At 54.3% G+C, this 17,561-nt stretch overlaps 1 protein-coding gene across 1 annotated transcript; it reads right to left on the bottom strand.

The window, feature by feature from the left end:
* Positions 1–8,870: 8,870 nt before the first annotated feature.
* On the bottom strand, positions 8,871–17,168 carry RFLNB (refilin B). Its single transcript, XM_079797993.1, has 3 exons — positions 16,828–17,168; positions 14,053–14,162; positions 8,871–11,899 (listed from the first exon to the last, which is right to left on the bottom strand). Exons 1-3 carry the CDS (start codon positions 17,041–17,043, stop codon positions 11,566–11,568), a joined length of 660 nt encoding a protein of 219 aa, XP_079654119.1. The 5' UTR covers positions 17,044–17,168; the 3' UTR covers positions 8,871–11,565.
* Between the last annotated feature and the right edge of the window lie 393 nt (positions 17,169–17,561).

The following is a 17,561-nucleotide window of genomic DNA, read 5'->3' as shown; positions in this document are numbered from 1 at the left end:
TCCCCTCCCCTCCCACCCTCTCTAAAAATCAATGGAAAAAATATCCTCCTGTGGGGATTAACACACACACACGCACACACACACAGGACAGCCAATCCAGGGACACTTTTTGTAAAATTAATTATTGTTGAAAGTATTACATATGTCCCCTTTATTCCCCCATTGACCCCCCTCCAGCCTGCCCCTCCCCGCCCCCCCCAGGCTCTCACCACCCCATTTTCTGTGTCCATGGGCCAGGAGGTCCTTGGTTGATTACCTCCCACCCACCCACACTCCCCCGCCTTCCCTCCGAGTTTCCGCACTCTGTGCCATCTTCCATGTCTCTGGATCCATCCGTCCGTCGGTTTATTTTGTTACTTAGGTTCCACATATGAGTGACATCACGAGATACTTGTCTTTCTCTGACTGACCTATTTCTCTTAGCATGATACTCTCCCTCCATGCTGCCTCAAAGGGTAAGAGGTTCTACTTTTTATTGCTGCATAGCGTTCCATGGTATAAATGTACCACAGCTTTTCTATCCACTCATCTTCTGATGGGCACCTGGGCTGTTTCCAGATATTGGCTATTGTAAATTGTGCTGCTATGCAGTAGGGGTGCATACATTCTTTCTGATGGTGTTTCAGGTTTTTTAGGATATATTCCTAGAAGTGGGTTCACTGGGTCAACTGGCAGTTCCATTTTTAATTTTTGAGGAAACTCCATACTGTTCTCCACAGTGGCTGCACCAGTCCCCAGACACTATGCAACCAGCTTCCTTGCGGGACAAGTGGGGCTTAACCTCACAGGGAAACACGGTCAGGATTAGCCTGCCCGCCTCCCGGGAGCTGAGGGCTGGGCCCGGGGGTGCTCCTTCCTGGCGTTTCCAGCCTGCCACACCTGTGGGCCTACACGCTACCTCACTTGTGGGGGAATCACCCTCAGATACAGAGATGCAGACCGAAAGGACCAAGACTTGGGGTGGTCCCTGGGGTAGTATCAGCCACCTGTGTGCAACCCCATGCAGGGCCTGGGAGCGACGGAGTGGAGGCTTAAGACAAGGTCCCTGCCTTCCAAGGAGTTAAAGACATGCAGGATTCTAAACACACACACACACACACACACACACACACACACAAGACATGCAGGATTCTAAACACACACACACACAAGTCATGCAGGATTCTAAACACACACAAGACATGCAGGATTCTAAACACACACATAAGACATGAAGGATTCTAAACACACACACACAAGACATGCAGGATTCTAAACACACACACAAGACATGCAGGATTCTAAACACACACACACGAGACATGCAGGATTCTAAACACACACACACAAGACATGAAGGATTCTAAACACACACACACAAGACATGCAGGATTCTAAACACACACACAAGACATGCAGGATTCTAAACACACACACAAGACATGCAGGATTCTAAACACACACACACACACAAGTCATGCAGGATTCTAAACACACACAAGACATGCAGGATTCTAAACACACACATAAGACATGAAGGATTCTAAACACACACACACAAGACATGCAGGATTCTAAACACACACACAAGACATGCAGGATTCTAAACACACACACACGAGACATGCAGGATTCTAAACACACACACACAAGACATGAAGGATTCTAAACACACACACACAAGACATGCAGGATTCTAAACACACACACAAGACATGCAGGATTCTAAACACACACACAAGACATGCAAGATTCTAAACACACACATAAGACATGCAGGATTCTAAACACACACACACAAGACATGAAGGATTCTAAACACACACACACAAGACATGCAGGATTCTAAACACACACACAAGACATGCAGGATTCTAAACACACACACATAAGACATGCAGGATTCTAAACACACACACAAGACATGCAAGATTCTAAACACACACATAAGACATGCAGGATTCTAAACACACACACAAGACATGCAGGATTCTAAACACACACACACACACACCATGCAGGATTCTAAACACACACATACACACACCACATGCAGGATTCTAAACACACACACACACCACATGCAGGATTCTAAACACACACACACACACACACACACACACACACACACACACACGACATGCAGGATTCTAGGAGAGGTTGGAAGTCAATGCAAAACACCACGGCCGCTTACCTGACCTTCAGGCAAAAGTGCTTACCTTGGTCGCCGCTGGCAGAGCAGCCCTCTCCTCGCCCTTCCTTGAAAGGCCAGCTGCAGAGTTTCCACGTGTCGGCCATTGTAACCTGGCAACAGACAGGGAAGGGACTTTTGGAAGAGCCTGTCCTCCCGGGAAAGGAGGTTGGCAGCCACGCCCGCAGGGTCCCTGAAGCAGATGGGAGTGGCCCTCCCTGTGCCGAGGCCTGTGCTGAGCAGGCTGAGGAGGCCCTGGGGACTCAAGGGATGAGGACCAGGGGTTTGGTGTGGCTCCATGAGGAGGAGAGATGGGAGACGCGCCACCGGGCCTCACCGAACGCCCCAGGCTCAAGGGAAAGGCAGCCTGGGAGACACCGGCTAAACTACCCCCAGGTCCCCGACCTACAGCCACGGTGAGATGATGATAAAGTAGTTTTAAGCCACTACGTCTTGGGGGTAATTTTGTTACACAGCAGCTAGCATGCCGCGGGCCACCCCTTCACCCTCAGCTGCGCCTCTCAGCAAGCTGCCTCGCCCTTGATCTGAAGAGTGGAAAACCCACAGCCAACCTGATGGTAAGAAGCCACGTGTCACCAGGCACCACAGACACCCAGTGCCAGAGCTCCCGGGAGGTTTGCATTTATTTCCAGGAACGATGCTGCGCCCTGCAGGGGAGGAGCTGCTGGCTGCCTGTGCTAGGTGAGACCACGTGGTTTCTACTTGCCATGCCTCATGCCCAGAGCTGGACAGAGCTGGTCACATATATCTTCACGGTGTGCGATTTGTGTCCTGCCCCTACCTTGCAATTATAATATTTCAGGTCATCTTATAAAGTGCTTCTATCTCATTTGTTCCTCACTTGAGTTCCCTGAGAATTATCTCCATTTTATTTTATTTTTTAAAAAATATATTTTTTAATGATTTCAGAGAGGAAGGGAAATGGGGGTGAGGGGAACATTAGTGATAGAGAAGCATTGATCGGCTGCCTCCTGTGCGCCCCATATGGGGGATCGAGCCCTCAACCTGGGCATGTGCCCTGACTGGGAATTGAACCGTGACCTCTGGGTTCATAGGTCAACACTCAACCACTGAGCCACACCATTTTACAGTGTAGGCTTAGAGAGAAGAGGTGACTTACTCAAATCACACACCTTGTAAGAGATCTGCTTTAAGGTCACTAATCGTCCTTGTAGGAAATGTTTATCAAGCAACTGCTCAGTATGACTACAGAGTTCACTGAGCAGGCTCCTCCCCGTCCCCACGTGGTATTAGGCATTGACCATTCCCGATTTCCTCTCATCTCCACCACAGTCTTCGAGGTGGGAGGGTGTGTGAGCCCATTCGGACGGGAGGAAAGGGGCTCAGATGGGGTGACTTGCCCAGGGTCACACAGAAGCTAAGGGCAATGGGTGACTGTGCTGTGGTCCCTCCGACCGGCTCTCCCAGTCGGTGGGAGCCGAGCTGCGCCTGCGCCCAGAGTTGAACCACAACAGGAAGAGACAGAGTCAGCGACTAAGGCAGGTGGGGTGGTGCTGGGAGGCAGGAGCTGTTTCTGGGAACTGTGGCGGGCAGAGAAGCTTCCTGGGGGCAGAACCCTCTCACACTGGGCTCCAGAGGCCCTGGCTGGTGGGAGAACACCTCTCAGGCCTCCCGGCCACACTGTGAACTTGTTCATGGTCCAATCCAGCCTTCAAACTTATCGACACAAACTTATCTCCCTCTGATCATCACCGGGGAGGGTTTAGGAAGGGTTCCACCTCCCTCAACCATCCCCACTTAATCACAGGGACCCCCCCCCCCCGCCCCGCCCCGCCAGCACTCTGGCCTGCAACCGCTGCCCATGCCCCGGCACCGAGGGGCTGCCCAAGGCCTCGCTCCCCGTGTGGGCCCGGGGCCAGCAGCTCCAACGTGGCCTGGAGCTTGTTAGAAACTCTCTTGTGAGCCAACTCTCGGGCCCCACCCCAGACTTCCTGCATCAGACCCTGCCGTTTAACAAGATCCCTGGGTGACTCACACGCCCATTAACATTTGAGAAGCTGGGGTTGTGGGGAGCCGGTTCCCCCCAGGTCTCCTGGTGTCTGTACATCTTGTGAGGGGAACCACCGCTGTCCCAGACGGCCTTCTGAAGGATGCTGGTCTGACGCACAGCCTTGGGAGACAGGGAGTGTCTCCCTCCGGAGCTCGGAGCCGATTTGCTGACTGCTTGTTACGGAAGATTCCAGCTCCTCGGCTCGGAGCTCGTCTGCGGTAACACAACCCCTGTGTGCGGTGCCACCTGGCCCTCTTCACATCTCTCTCCGGGAACGGAGGCTGGAACCCAGCACAGACGCCGATGCGCCAGCGATTGCCGTGACGAATACACTGTCCTTTGTCTCTGACCCGAGTCTCGTATCTTTAGCCAACAGCCATGAAGAGGTGGCAGGCTACACTGTTAAACTGCAACCAGCATAACAATCTGACCCTTTACTGTTCCTCAGCCTCGTCTCAGGGACAGGCAGACTAACCGTTTAACTCTGTTTCCGTACACTTAACTCACCAGAAAGCTGTACACAGTTCTACACTCAGGTTTTACTTTTTAAACTAGACAGGAAACGTGTATGTATCACAGACAAATCAGAAAACACAGAGAAGCAAAAAGTATTTGAGAACACGTCCTAGTCCCTCCATCCAGAGAGAGCTGTCCTCCTCTGTTTGGTGTCCACGCTTCCAGTCTTTTTCTTTTTCTAGTATATTTTTTGATTGATTTTAGAGAGGAAGGGAGAGGGAGAGAGAGAGAGAAACATGATGAGAGAGAATTATCGATGAGCTGCCTCCTGCACTCCCCACACTGGGGATCATGCCCGCAGCCCGGGCATGGGCTCTGACCGGGAATCGAACCGTGATCTCCTGGTTCATAGGTCGACGCTCAACCACTGAGCCATGCCGGCGGGGCACATATGTTGTCTTTTAATGGTTTTCTTGAAAATATAGCATGGACATCTTTCCAAACCACTAAGTAGACATCCACATCACGCTTTGTAATGCTTGCCTAGTACTTCACTGCACAGACAGTTTATTCAACCCCTATTTGTGGACATCTATTTGGTTTCCTATTTTTGGCTATTCTAAACAACTTTGCAAGGAACGTCCTTATATGCACATTTTAGTGCAATTTTCCAGTGCTTTGGGTACATTCTTGGAATTGAAAATACAAAGCCAAAAGATAATTAAAACAATATAACACTTACATAGCCTTTCACTAATACTGCTCTAAGCAGTTTGCATATATTAACTCATTTAATCCTCACAGCATTTCTATGAAGAAACTAACTCGCGACACCCACTGTACAGAGAATTTAAGGGGCTCGTTCGAGGTCACACAGCTAAGAAATGATGGAGCTAGTGTGAACCCAGGTGGCCTGATGAGCGGGGTCTGGAATATGCCACAGCAAAATATGCCCCTTGGGCATAAGGATTCTTTTGAGCTGAAGGCATTTGAGAATCCTCAGATGTAGGAAAGGTTGTTTGCCCCCCTCTTATCTGTATAAAAGCAGGGCATGCATTTCCCCTGGTGAAGGTGGTATAGATCCCCACCTCCCTCTCCTTGACCAGAATGAGGAGAGCACTCCGATCAACAGGACAGAGAGCCAGAACCAAGATGAGTTTGCATCAACAGACCTTATTGAAACCACCCTCCTCTTCGCTCAGATTCCCAAATATGTTTCCTAGTTACGTTCCCACAATTGATTGGCCCTAGACTCCCCAACCCCTTTCCTTTGTCTAATCGCTTCTCAATTTACCACCCGTTGTCGAAGTGGTATTGAAGCTCCCAAGTCTAACCACGGCTTTGGGTTTTCACTTCTTTTCTGCGAGGCCCTCATGCACATAAAAACACTGACTTCAATAAAATGGTATACCTTTTCTTCCCGTTAATGGCTTTTGTCAGTTTAACGAGTCCATGAAACGCTCATGGGCTCTCTGAGCCAACGTGTTTGGAAAATGTCACATACGAGGTTTCCCCGTTTGAAGATTCTTAACGCACATCAACGTATTAAAGGCTGTTTTCCAACAAACACCCAGTTCTCCCACATCCAATGGGGAAGTGTGGTACCCTGTCCCAGCGATGCGAGGTCTGGTCAGGCGACTTGCTTTGGCCAGTAGAACGCGGGTGGAAGTTGACAGGGCACCCAGCGTAGAACGTAAGAGGTAGTGTATGTTTCTACCTGTTTTCCGGGTATCGTTTGAACTCTTCCTTGAGAAGAAGGTGGCCCGGCAGCCTCCCTAGCCTGCTCCAGAGACCAGAGGGGCCAATCCGAACTCAACACCGAGCCTTGGGCAGAACTGCTCCGTGGGAGCTAGGAACTTGCAGGCGAGAAATAACTGCTCACTGCTGCGTGCCACTGTGCTTTGTGAGGGTTGTTAGGCCACCAAAGCTGGTTAACACAAGGGTTCCTAGAAGTCCTCCCACAAATATAATTAGCATTGTTCAACTTTTAACCTCCCCCACGTCACTGGACCAGAGGCCCTTATTTACTCCCTGGAAAACACCATGGGAAATAATAATGTAAACAAACCACTTGCTAGTGATTAATATGCTACAAGTATTAGTATTTTTTTAAAAGATTTTAAATTGATTTTTACAGAGAGAGGAACAGAGAGGGGGAGAGAGACACATCGATGTGAGAGAAAAACATTGATCGGCTGCCTCCTGCACGTCCCCCACCAGGGATCGAGTGGCAACCCAGGCATGCTGGGAATCAAACTGGCAACCTTTCGGTACACGGGACGATGCCCAACCAACTGAGCCACACCAGCCAGGGCTAAAAGTATTCGTATTTAATTTTTAAAAGAGGCATGTCTTGCCATAGGATTCATTACTTAATCCACAGAATCATTCACTTTTTAAATTTCTAGGAAGTGTATCAAAAAACCTTCCTCAGATTTATCATGTTATTATTAACTAGAGGCCCGATGCACAAAATTCCTGCAAGGGCCTTGGCCCCCCACCGCCGTGGCTTTGTCTGGAAGGACGGACGTCTGGAAGGATGTCCAGTCTAGTTAGCATATTACACTTTCATTATTATAGATTACTAGAGGCCCAGTGCACTGGTAGGGTCCCAACAGCTGCCGGCCTGCGGCTGGGGCCTCCCTCCCTTCCCCCGGCCAGCCCCACCCCCTGTTCAAACTCCCGGACAACTCCTGGTTGAGGGGACAATTTGCATGCTACGCTTTTATTATATAGGCTACCTACTACTTCTTCTCTTGAGGTCATCAGCTTAATCTGATATACTTAGAAAGGTATTTTTTTAAGGGAAAATTGAAACATTATTAGTTACAACACACTTTCGCCTCTCTCTCCACACACACCACACCACACACAATTATAACGTTAACCTTACACACTGTATATATTTTTTCCAACAAAACCTTGGGACTGCTGATTAGCACTTTTGTTTTATGGAAAATTTACACCATATGTATAACCAGTTTGGCAATATTAGGCCTCACTGTCATCCCAAACAGCCAAGTTAGACTTAATTTCTGTTAAAAAGAGATTGGCTTTAAAAAAAAAAGTTATAGAATTTAGAATATGCATTCCTGGAACATCTTTCTTTCTTTCTTTTACATTATTTGTTAAAAAATGTATCTTTGTTGTTGAAAGTATTGCAGATGTCCCCTCTTTTCCCCTATTGACCCCCTCCACCCTGCATTCAACCCCCTGGGACATATTTCTTTCTGAGCCATAACTTAAAGACTAACAGATAAGGAACAGAGCTTGTGATGAATGTGATGCTTGAAAGAAATAAGATGCCTTCACTTTCAATATTTCTTATCGATCCTCTCTTTGCTTGACCCCAAGGGACCTTCCCTCAGGGAGGACAGTCTGAGATTGAAGAGATGTGGGTATTACATGAAAAGTGTTATCACTCCAACTGCCTCACTTCAGGAGAAACTGGAAGTGAGAGCTTCCCCACACAGGCCAACCTTGCTCTGCCACCAGACTTCATCCTGGACAAAATCATGGTAGGACGTTGATAGGCATGAAGATCTACAGTGGGGTCCTGGTACCCAGACACTTAGGTTTTAAACTGTTCTTTTGTCCGGTGCTACAGGTTTTACGATACCAGAGGATCACCCCCAATAAAATTAAAGGTGGTCAGCCTTGCTGGAGTGGCTCAGTGGTTGAGCATCGACCTATGAACCAGGAGGTCACGGTTCGATTCCTGGTCCGGGCACATGCCTGGGTTGTGGGCTTGATCTCCAGTAGGAGGCGTGCAGGAGGCAGCCAATCAATGATTCTCTTTCATCACTGATGTTTCTCTCTCTTTATCCCTCTCCCTTCCTCTCTGAAATCAATTTTAAAAGTTTATTTTTTTAAAAAGATGGTTAGACTAAGTGGGAGAAGGGCCATTTGAAAGGGGAGGGGAGAAGGGAGGTCTGGCCTCCCATCACTCACAGCCACATTTTCAGGGCAGATGGGTCTTAGGAAAGAGTATACATCGAATCTGGGAACAAAGTCCTTAAAACCATCTGTGCCCCGGGGCCCCCTGAAAATCTTGTAACCCCAAGGAAAGGCATATTCCAGACAGAAATATTATTCTATTAAATGACAATCACATCTTAAAAATTTTTAAGACAAAGAGTTGATTTTCTCATTTTTCTTAACCAAAACATTATAATTTTACTTTAAAAAAGAGAAACGTCTCTAAGGTTGTTGTTCTTTTTAAAAGATAATTTATTGTTAAATGAAGAAGTCACAAAGCAAAATGGAGGGGGACAGGGGTCAAAGATAAATTTAAAAAATATTTTTTGCCAAATGCTATCCTGGGTTTCCTAAGGTTGGAAACAGGAAAAGTGTCCACTGACCAAGTCATCGTTCTTTCTTCGAAGGTCCGGATTTGAAAAGAAAACGTCTTTCTGAAGACACCCATCCCCCTTCTTACATGAAAGCCATCACTCAAGAGCCTGAGGAAAAGACGTTAATTCATAAGTAAACTGAGTCCCCCGGGTGCACTCAGGAACGTCTGGTCTCACTGAGTGAGTTTTAAAAAGCGTTGCTTCCGCCTTGCAAACCAGCAGGAATCCACCATCCACCAGCGTCATTCATCCGCCCAGGTGTCCCACTGTGTCTTCACGCGATGGCTTTTCTGCAACGTTCAGCCACGCAGGTTTGAAGGAAAAGGACTGGGAAGAACTCAGGTTGGTTCCCTAGTGAATAACTTAAAATAAAACCTGCTTTTCCACTTGCATTACACATTCACAACCGCTCACTCCTACTTACTTTCCTGATATCATTCAGAGTCTCTCCCCGCCCAGAGTGACCTGCCTGAACTTAACCCGATCCCCCTGAACTGACCCCACGCGGACATCTCAACGTGGCTGTGCCCAGGCCCTGCTCTCCAGCCCCCGGCCCTCCTGACAGGCTGCCCACGCCGGTGTTCTGAGCTCACTCAAGTTGTCCCCAGGGGCCGGAGCAAAGCCTGGGGAATTCTCTCAACGTAATTGAAAAATCACATTTACCGTGTGTCTTACAGGATAAGACCGTGGAGGTGGAGAGGAAAATCCATGTTTATCATAAGTGCCATGTAATTTGCTTTTCCAAACGCAGGGAGCATTTGTTGCTGTGTGACTAAGGAGACCGTAGGGCCCCAGAGGGCCCCTCTGATGGGACACCCCCGCCCCGAGCCCCACCCTGGCAAACTCAGGAAGGTCCAGCCCCCTGCCCCCGCAGGCTCCACCGGGGGGGGGGGGGGGGGGCGGGGGGGATGCTTGCCATCAGCCAGGAGCCGACCACACAGGGTTAAACGTGGAGAGAACACCAGACAATCTGGCTCGATAGGCCTCCAATGACTTCCAGTGGGTGTGATCATCCTCTCACCTGCTCTCCTCAGAACAGAAGTCCCTGCTGTGGCTCCAGGTACCCACACAGCTATCAATCAGCAGAAACGAGGGAGCCCAAGCTTACAATACTCGTAACCCTCAGGCACTGGACCATTTGGATGTATTCAGAGGAAACATTCACGGTTTGTTCTTTCCCCGTATCGGAAGAGAAAAAGCCATCTGCCTCTTTCTTCCCTCAGAAGCCTCGGGGATTGGCAGGAAGAAGGGAGGGTTGGGGTGAGGCAGGGCGGGCAGGGGTGAAGGCAGAGGCAGCCTGGCCCCCTGCCCCCTCCTGGCCCGGCCACCGCCCCTGCCTCTGAGGCCAGTTCAGCGAATTCACCAAGTTTCTTTGGTTCACACTGAGGGCCGTGAGTCTCTTACTCTACAATGAACGCTTAAGGGGATGGAGCCGGCACGACAGCACCCAGGTGTTGGACTTGGACTTGGGGCAGCAGGCCCCACTTCGACTTCACCTTTTGCTTCACAGGAGGCGGGGGTGGGGTGGGGGGGGCATTTCCTTGTTTTCGGCTTAGACCTAAGGCACTGGCAGAATTCCTCTGCAATGTGGACACGGCCGAGTCTAGAGCCACTGACCCAGGGTCCCGCCCTGATGAACCAGATCACAGACACACAGACATCTGCCCCCAGATGGGGTCAGGTCCTGGGTGGGCCCCTCGTGGAGTCCCCAGTAGCATTTCTCCCAAGCGCTCTTTTAAAAAGCCGCGTCTCTCTGCGATGTTTTTGCCTTGTGAAAAAACAGGGAAGTGTTTGGGAACCCCAAACACACATGCCTGTGGCGACGTCACCAGATGCCCAGGGTGCGAGGCGCTTTGCCAGGGCCTGGGCTCAGGAGTGGCCGGAGGGAAGGGGGGGGGGGGGCGAGGCCCCTGCCTCCAGACTCGGCCATCGTCCGCCCGGACCAACGGAGGAGGCGAAAACCGGACGAGCCTTCCCTCTCTTTTAAAAAAAAATCTCATTCTGCGGTTTGGGGCTTTTTGATGTCGCGAAAAAGACTGCGCGAATTCCAAGCTTTTCGGTTAGCAGGAAATAGGAGTGGGAATGGAAATAGAAAATGGAACGGCCCGCTCGGCACAGATTGGGCCCACATGGGCGTCCCGGCTCCGGGGGGAGCGCCACGCGGCCTCCACGCCCGCCGCTTCCATCCCGAGACCTTCTCTCCCCTCCTCCTTCTCAGACGGACAGTCCCCGGAGAGGCCCCCCCCCCACCCCGCCCTGGTTCAAACCGTGGCCCTTCTCCCGATGCTCTAGTCTCTCTCTCTTTTCTCATCAGGTTGAGACTCGGGGGGAAAGTGTGCAGCAGCAAACTAGGAAGACACTCCTTTTCCAAACACAGCATCTGACACACCAAATGCCCGCGATCACTCTAAGGCGCCCGGACGTGTTCCCTTCCCCAGGCTGGGCTGAGAGGTGTCTCTGGGTCAGACGCCTGGGGGCCCGCGGGAGGCTGGAGGGCAGCGGGCCGCGGCGACCAGGGCGGCGAGGAGCTGGCCGGGCCCCACCAGCCCGCCGAGTCAGCACTCGTCGGAGAGGTCGTCCCCGCCGCCCGGGCACTCGGCGGCTTCGAGCTCCACGCTGGACAGGAACCGCCTCAGCGTCTTGCGGCAGTTGTAGTCCAGGGTGGTGGTGTAGACGGTCTTGGGGCACTTGGGGTAGACGATGGTGGTGCTGAGGAAGCGCGCGGCCTTGTGGCGGGGCTCGAAGCGCAGCTCGGCCTTGTAGCTGCGCCACGTGCAGCCGGGGATGCAGGTGACCGTCTGGCTGCAGGAGGCCACCGCCAGGCCCAGGGGCAGGCGGACGTCGTCGATGAAGTGCCGGTCTGAGTCGTACTTGACCGAGGACGTGTACCTGGGCGGGAGACGGAAGGCAGCGCGGTGAGCCCGCTGAGCTAGGGGCACTGGGGTCCCTGCTGTGACCTTGGACCTCCCGTGGGGTGCACCCCCCCAGATGTGGCTGCTCGAGGCAGAAGCATCGTAGCGTCGGTGTGCGGTGCTACGGGAAGCCCTGGACTCCCGGGATCTGGTTTAATTGTCCCAACAACCCCGGGGGAGGAAATGGCCGTGCCGCGGTGAAGGTCACCGTGGGAGGACGTCGTGGGGGCTGGGATTTAAACGCAAGGTTCCGGGGTTTACCGGGCGCTCACTGCTTCTCGCCGCGGCAGCGTCCCTTGACTGAAGCCACGAGAGCTCGGTCAAGTGCCTGGCCTGAACTTTTCCAAGCCTCAGTTACCTTTTTTCTGTGCCAAGTGCCCAGTAAGACCTAGGCAGGATGTTAACACAGCGAGTGCTGTGGGTGGTAATTATTACACAACCACGTGAGTTCTGCTGCGACACCAGGGTCAACGGTTTCCCTGTCCCCGGAAGTGATCCATTAGCTCTTTAAAGAGAGGATGGAGGAACCCGGAAATCTTAGGTGCTGCTTTTGAATGCTCGGTGATACTAGTACTTGTCCACGTTGGCCTTCAAGCTGACCTTATCAATCAAAGCCGATTACAATAGTGGGGGTTTTTTTTTTAATATGTTTTTATTGATTTTATTTTAGAGAGCGAGGAAGGGAGAAGGAAAGAGAGAGGAACATCGATCAGCTGCCTCCCGCACGTACCCGACCAGGGATCGAACCTGAAACCTAAGTATGTGCCCTGACCGGGCATCGAACCTGCGACCTTTCGTGACATGGGGTGACGCTCAACCAACGGAGCATTGGCCAGGGCACCCATTACAATCCTGATTGCCATAAAATAAACACCAATATTCCTCAGCAGCTGCTTCATTTTTTCTTAAGTCTTTCTTTGGTAATTTGGGAGTTAATTCTTTTTTAATGTAAGCTGAGCATGAGTTCATTTTCCTGTAGAATTATTACAGCTTCATAAGTACTGAACTATACATGCACATCACACATAGAGACGTCTGACAGCCTTGCCCCCCGGACCCCCCCGGGGACCCCCCCCCCCCCCCGCCGTGTCAGGGAGTCAGCATCAGCATTCCTCCCAGTGAGCGGGAGGGACACGCCCATTCTCCCCGGCGAGCAGGTAAGAGGCTGGTGAAAGCTAATGTCATGAAGTCATGTCCTCATTTTGTTCAAAATACAAGCTCTGCAGGGATACAGGGCTGAACTGCTCACCTCCAAAGTGGTGAGCCTCCTTTGTTCCACGTCAAAGGGCCCTTTGTGCTAAGGCAACTGAAACTCTAGCTATAAAACCACCGGCTCCCAAAAGTGAAATTCCTTTCTCTGAAAAGACAGATCTCGAACAGAGCCTCTCAGTGAATCTGCCCCCAGATAATCCTGGATGAGATAAAGTCCCAAAGGGAGGATGGTGCTTTCCCAGTGAAATTATAACCTGAAACAGGGCGACAGCACCTTGAAGCAGGGTTGGGAGGTTGGAAGGAGGGGAGGGGGGGAGGGGGGAAGCGGGGACCAGCTCTTGGAAAGAGGAACTCGTTTATTAGAAAATTTTAAACCTCTGATGGCCATGACATATGAGGTACAAAGAGCAAGTTGCAGGACTTTATGTGTAACATGATCGTGTTTTTACTTTAAAAAGTGTGTCTATATATTTAACTGGTTAGAATGCAGAAAAAAATCTGAAAGAGTGCCCACCAAACTATGACTAGCCTTTGTTTTTTATAGGGAGGAAGAGGGAGAGAGGGAGGGACGGAGGGAGAGAGGGAGAGGGAGGTGGGGGGAGAGGGGGGGGAGGGAGGGAGAGAGAGAGAGAGAGAGAGAGAGAGAGAGAGAGAGAGAGAGAGAGAAATATCGATATGAGAGGGGCACACAGATTGGCTGCCTCCTGCACATGCCCTGACGGGAGTTTGAACCTGCAACCTGGGTATGTGCCCTGACCAGGAATTGAACCCACCACCTCTTGGTGAACAGGACGATGCTCCAACCAACTGAGCCACATGGGCCAGGACTGATTAACTAATTTTTTTTAACCATTAATTTCTGGAATAAAAAAATGGAAAATTTAACAATGAAATAAACTCAGCGCCTGCTATATTTACCTTACTTCCGTCGGTGGTAAAGGGTCAAACTCCACTCCTTCGCCGAAGGACAGAGGGCAGAGCCTTGGTGCGCAGGCGGAGGCCAGAGGGGTGGGGAGCGAGGCTGGATTCTGGGAGGATGGAGAACACAGTCAGACCACAGGCCAGGCTGAGACGCCCCCACAAGGTCCTGGCTCGGAGCCTGCAGCCGAGGGCCCCACTGTGCCTGTGGCCCCCGTCCCGGGAATGATGCCAGAGAAGGGCTGACTCAGCGTGGAAAGAGCAACGGACAGTTCAGATTTTATCCAGCAAAGGGAGCCAAGAGGCCGGGGTTCGAATCCCAGGTCGGTCAGGAATGGCTGTGTGCCCCCACGAGGCACATCACACGGCCTCTGAGACCTTATCTGCACACCACGGGGCACCCCCTTCCACACGGAGCTTCTGCGAAAGGCTGAAAAGAGGAACAAACACCAGCTCAGCGACCTCCCCGTGGCCAGACCCCGGGGGCTGCTGCGCCATCCCCCAGCAAGGCTGCCGGGAAACCTCCATCAACCAGAACCCTCAATTACGGCCCCCCCCCCCCCTCGACCCTGTCATTGTCTCGGCAACACTTTAGAAAAGGTTTCCTTCTAAACAAAATCCTCCCACCAGGGTTTTTTTTTCACTGCAGATTCAGTACCATATCCCCCACCTCCCCTGCCCTGGGGAGGGAACACCCCACCCAGATGGAGGACCTACACCCTCACGGGGTAGCACCCGAAAGTTCCCTCTGCCACTTTCCACTCTCCAGCGCACTCAGAGAGCAGAGCGGGCATGCCTGGAGGGTCGCTGGCTTCCAGTCTGGTCAGAGCTCTGGACTTTCTGACTCATCCAGCGGCCCCGGCAGAGACACAGGAGCTCGTGGCCACGGGCCTTGACTGGGGCCCCGTGTTCACGGGTTTACCGGGGAGTCTGTCATTCTCCGCCTAATTTGAGAGAAGGATCCACACTGGCCGGGGTGTGGAGGTATCAGCCCCACCCCCACCTCTTCCAGGACGGGAAGGAAGCAGACATTTCTAGAAGGCTGGCTCTAAGACACTGATGGCAGGACAAGGTGTCATTGGACGTGTAGGTTGAAATACAAAAGCCAAAGGGGTCAGGATAGGTCAGGGGGAGGGGCAGGCCCTGAGGGCCGGGCACCTGAACCTGGGTGGAGAGTTGAATGACCCTCGCTGGGGAGGGAACCACGGTCAGTGGGTGGGGGAAGGGGGGCATTGGCTGCTGCAGAGCTTTGGGATCCAGCCCCCCAGTCCGGACAGCAGGCCCTGCTCTGCCCCCAGCTCTCTGGCTGGCAGACATTCCCCAACCTCTGGGGCTCCTTCCAGACAGTCCTGGGCTGCAGGGTGACAGCCACAGGAGCAGGCAGGTGGCTCTCCAACACGCACACACAGCCTTCTCTCAGGCACCCACACGCACTCAGTTCTCTTCCTCTTCCTTCTCTGCTCCCTCATCCCTGCCCACCCAACTTCCTGAGCACCCACACCTCGCTCCAGGCGCAGGCTGGGGTGGGCCAGGGCAGCGGGAGTGATAACAAACACGGGGACAAGGTGCCGCCAGGGACCGGGGACTAAGCCACACACTCCAGCATGAATCTGGGAAGCATCAAGGAAGACTTCCCGGAGGAGGTGCCGAGTTGGGCACTGAAGGGGGCCAGCAGGGCTTTGATGGGTGGAAAAGCTGACTGGGTGCTGAGAGCAGAAGAGGAGGGGCTAGGAGGGGAAGGCAAGCCAAGTGGAGGGAGCAGCAGAGGTGCAGGGCCAGGGGATGGGGACGACGAGGCTAGAAAGGGCCAGATCTCGAGAGTCCGGAGGCCACGCTGAAGCTGGTGCTGCCTTCCCATGGAGACAGGGGAATGCACTGACGTCCATGGAGAGGCAGGGTCAGTGGGTCACGGATGCCATGGACCATCAACGTGTATGGCCACCCCCTCCCCCCAGGGGGAGGGCTGGGGAGAGCCTGCGCTGAGCTTTGCCTGCAGGCAGGATGTGGCCTCCCTGCCTCCAGGTAAAGGCAATTACCACCACCACCTGAGCGACGGCTGGGGCAAGAGAGACTCCGTGTTTTTCTTTCAATAAAAAAAAACTAAAAGAAAATGAAAGGACTCGGTTTTTAAAGTTCCCTCCCACCTAAAGGCCTCCCACCCCCGTCATGTGCCAGACAGACAAGGGCTGCTAGGTGGCAGGACCAGGGGGACCACAGGGGGCCGGAGGCTCACGGGTGACCCCTCTCCAAAGGTCCCTCCGGGGCCAATCGCAGTTCCCAGAGGCTGGCCCCGTGCGCCCTCCGAATCGGGGAGCTGGGAGCCAGAGCGCAGCCCCCTCCCCAGGCCCAGCCGGAGGGCGAGACCCTCGGGAGCCACAGTCTGCAGCGGCCAAGCAGTCCGGCGAGCCTGGGGCTCCCTCTCGGTGTCCCGGGACCCCCTCCGGCCCGGCTGGGGCCAGAACGCGGCCCATCCCCGCCGCGGCCGCAGCCAGGCAGCCCCGGGGGGCGCCACCCCGAAGGGAGGAGGCGGCGGCTCGCTCCTCCCGGGGCTCCCGCGCCTCCAGGCGATGACAATTTTCCAGCCACCGGCTCCAGCTGGCCGGCGCCCGCCGCGCTCCCGCCCCGGCTCCCAGCTCTGGCCACGCCGTCCCGACGGGCGGGCGGGCGGCGGCGCCGGCAGTGCGCCCCGAGCGGGGCCGCAGTTCGGGCGGGTGGGCTCCCGGGGCCCGGCGGCGGGTGGGACGGGGAGGGAACGGGCCAGAGGGGGCCACTCACCGGGGCCGTGGGGGTGGCCGCCACGTCGGGCTCCAGCGCTCCGGGCGCCGGGGCACGCTCCCCGCCGCCGCCGCCGCCCCCCGCCGCCGCGAGCCCCCAGTGGCCGGGGCTGGGGCTGGGGGGCAGCCCCGAGTCCGGGCTGTCCAGGACGCCGTCGCCCTTCTTCTTCGTGTCCACGAGCTCGGGCACATCCTGCAGGTTCAGCCGGCCCACCATGGCCGTGCGCGCGGCGGGGCCCGGAGGGGCCGCGGGCGAGCGAGGGGCGCAGACGCGGGCCGGGGCCGCTGCCCGCCCGCCGACCGGGTCTGGCCGCCGCCGCCGCGCCCGGGCCCGCCTCCGCCCTCCGCCCCGCCCCGCCCCGCCCCGCCCCGCCCGCCGGGCCGCCCCGCACAGCCGAGCCGAGGCCGGGCGCCAGGGGCCGCTGCGCTCCCGCGGAGCCGCCGCCTTCCAGCCCGCCCCGAGCGCGGGTCCCAGCGTGGGGGGCCCCGTCCGGCCCCACGACCCGGCCCCCGCCCCGCGGCAGGTGGACGCGAGACCCCCTGGCCCCGGGCCCTGCCCCCCGGCCCCTCGCCCTGCCCCGGCGGGAGCTAGCGCCTCCGGCCCGGCGGCCCGGGGAGCCAGAGCCGAGCCGGCCTGCAGAGGCTGGGGAGCCGGCCGAACGCAGCGAGCACACAACTGGAAATTATTAATAGTTAATGCACTTCGTATGGTGCTCGCCGCCTCTTGGCTCAGCG

This window comes from Cnephaeus nilssonii (genome assembly GCF_951640355.1).
Source record: "Cnephaeus nilssonii genome assembly, chromosome: 19".
Taxonomy (NCBI): Eukaryota; Metazoa; Chordata; class Mammalia; order Chiroptera; family Vespertilionidae; genus Cnephaeus; species Cnephaeus nilssonii.
The sequence above is the reverse complement of the archived record's forward strand: the minus strand, read 5'-3'. Positions and strand labels throughout refer to the sequence as shown.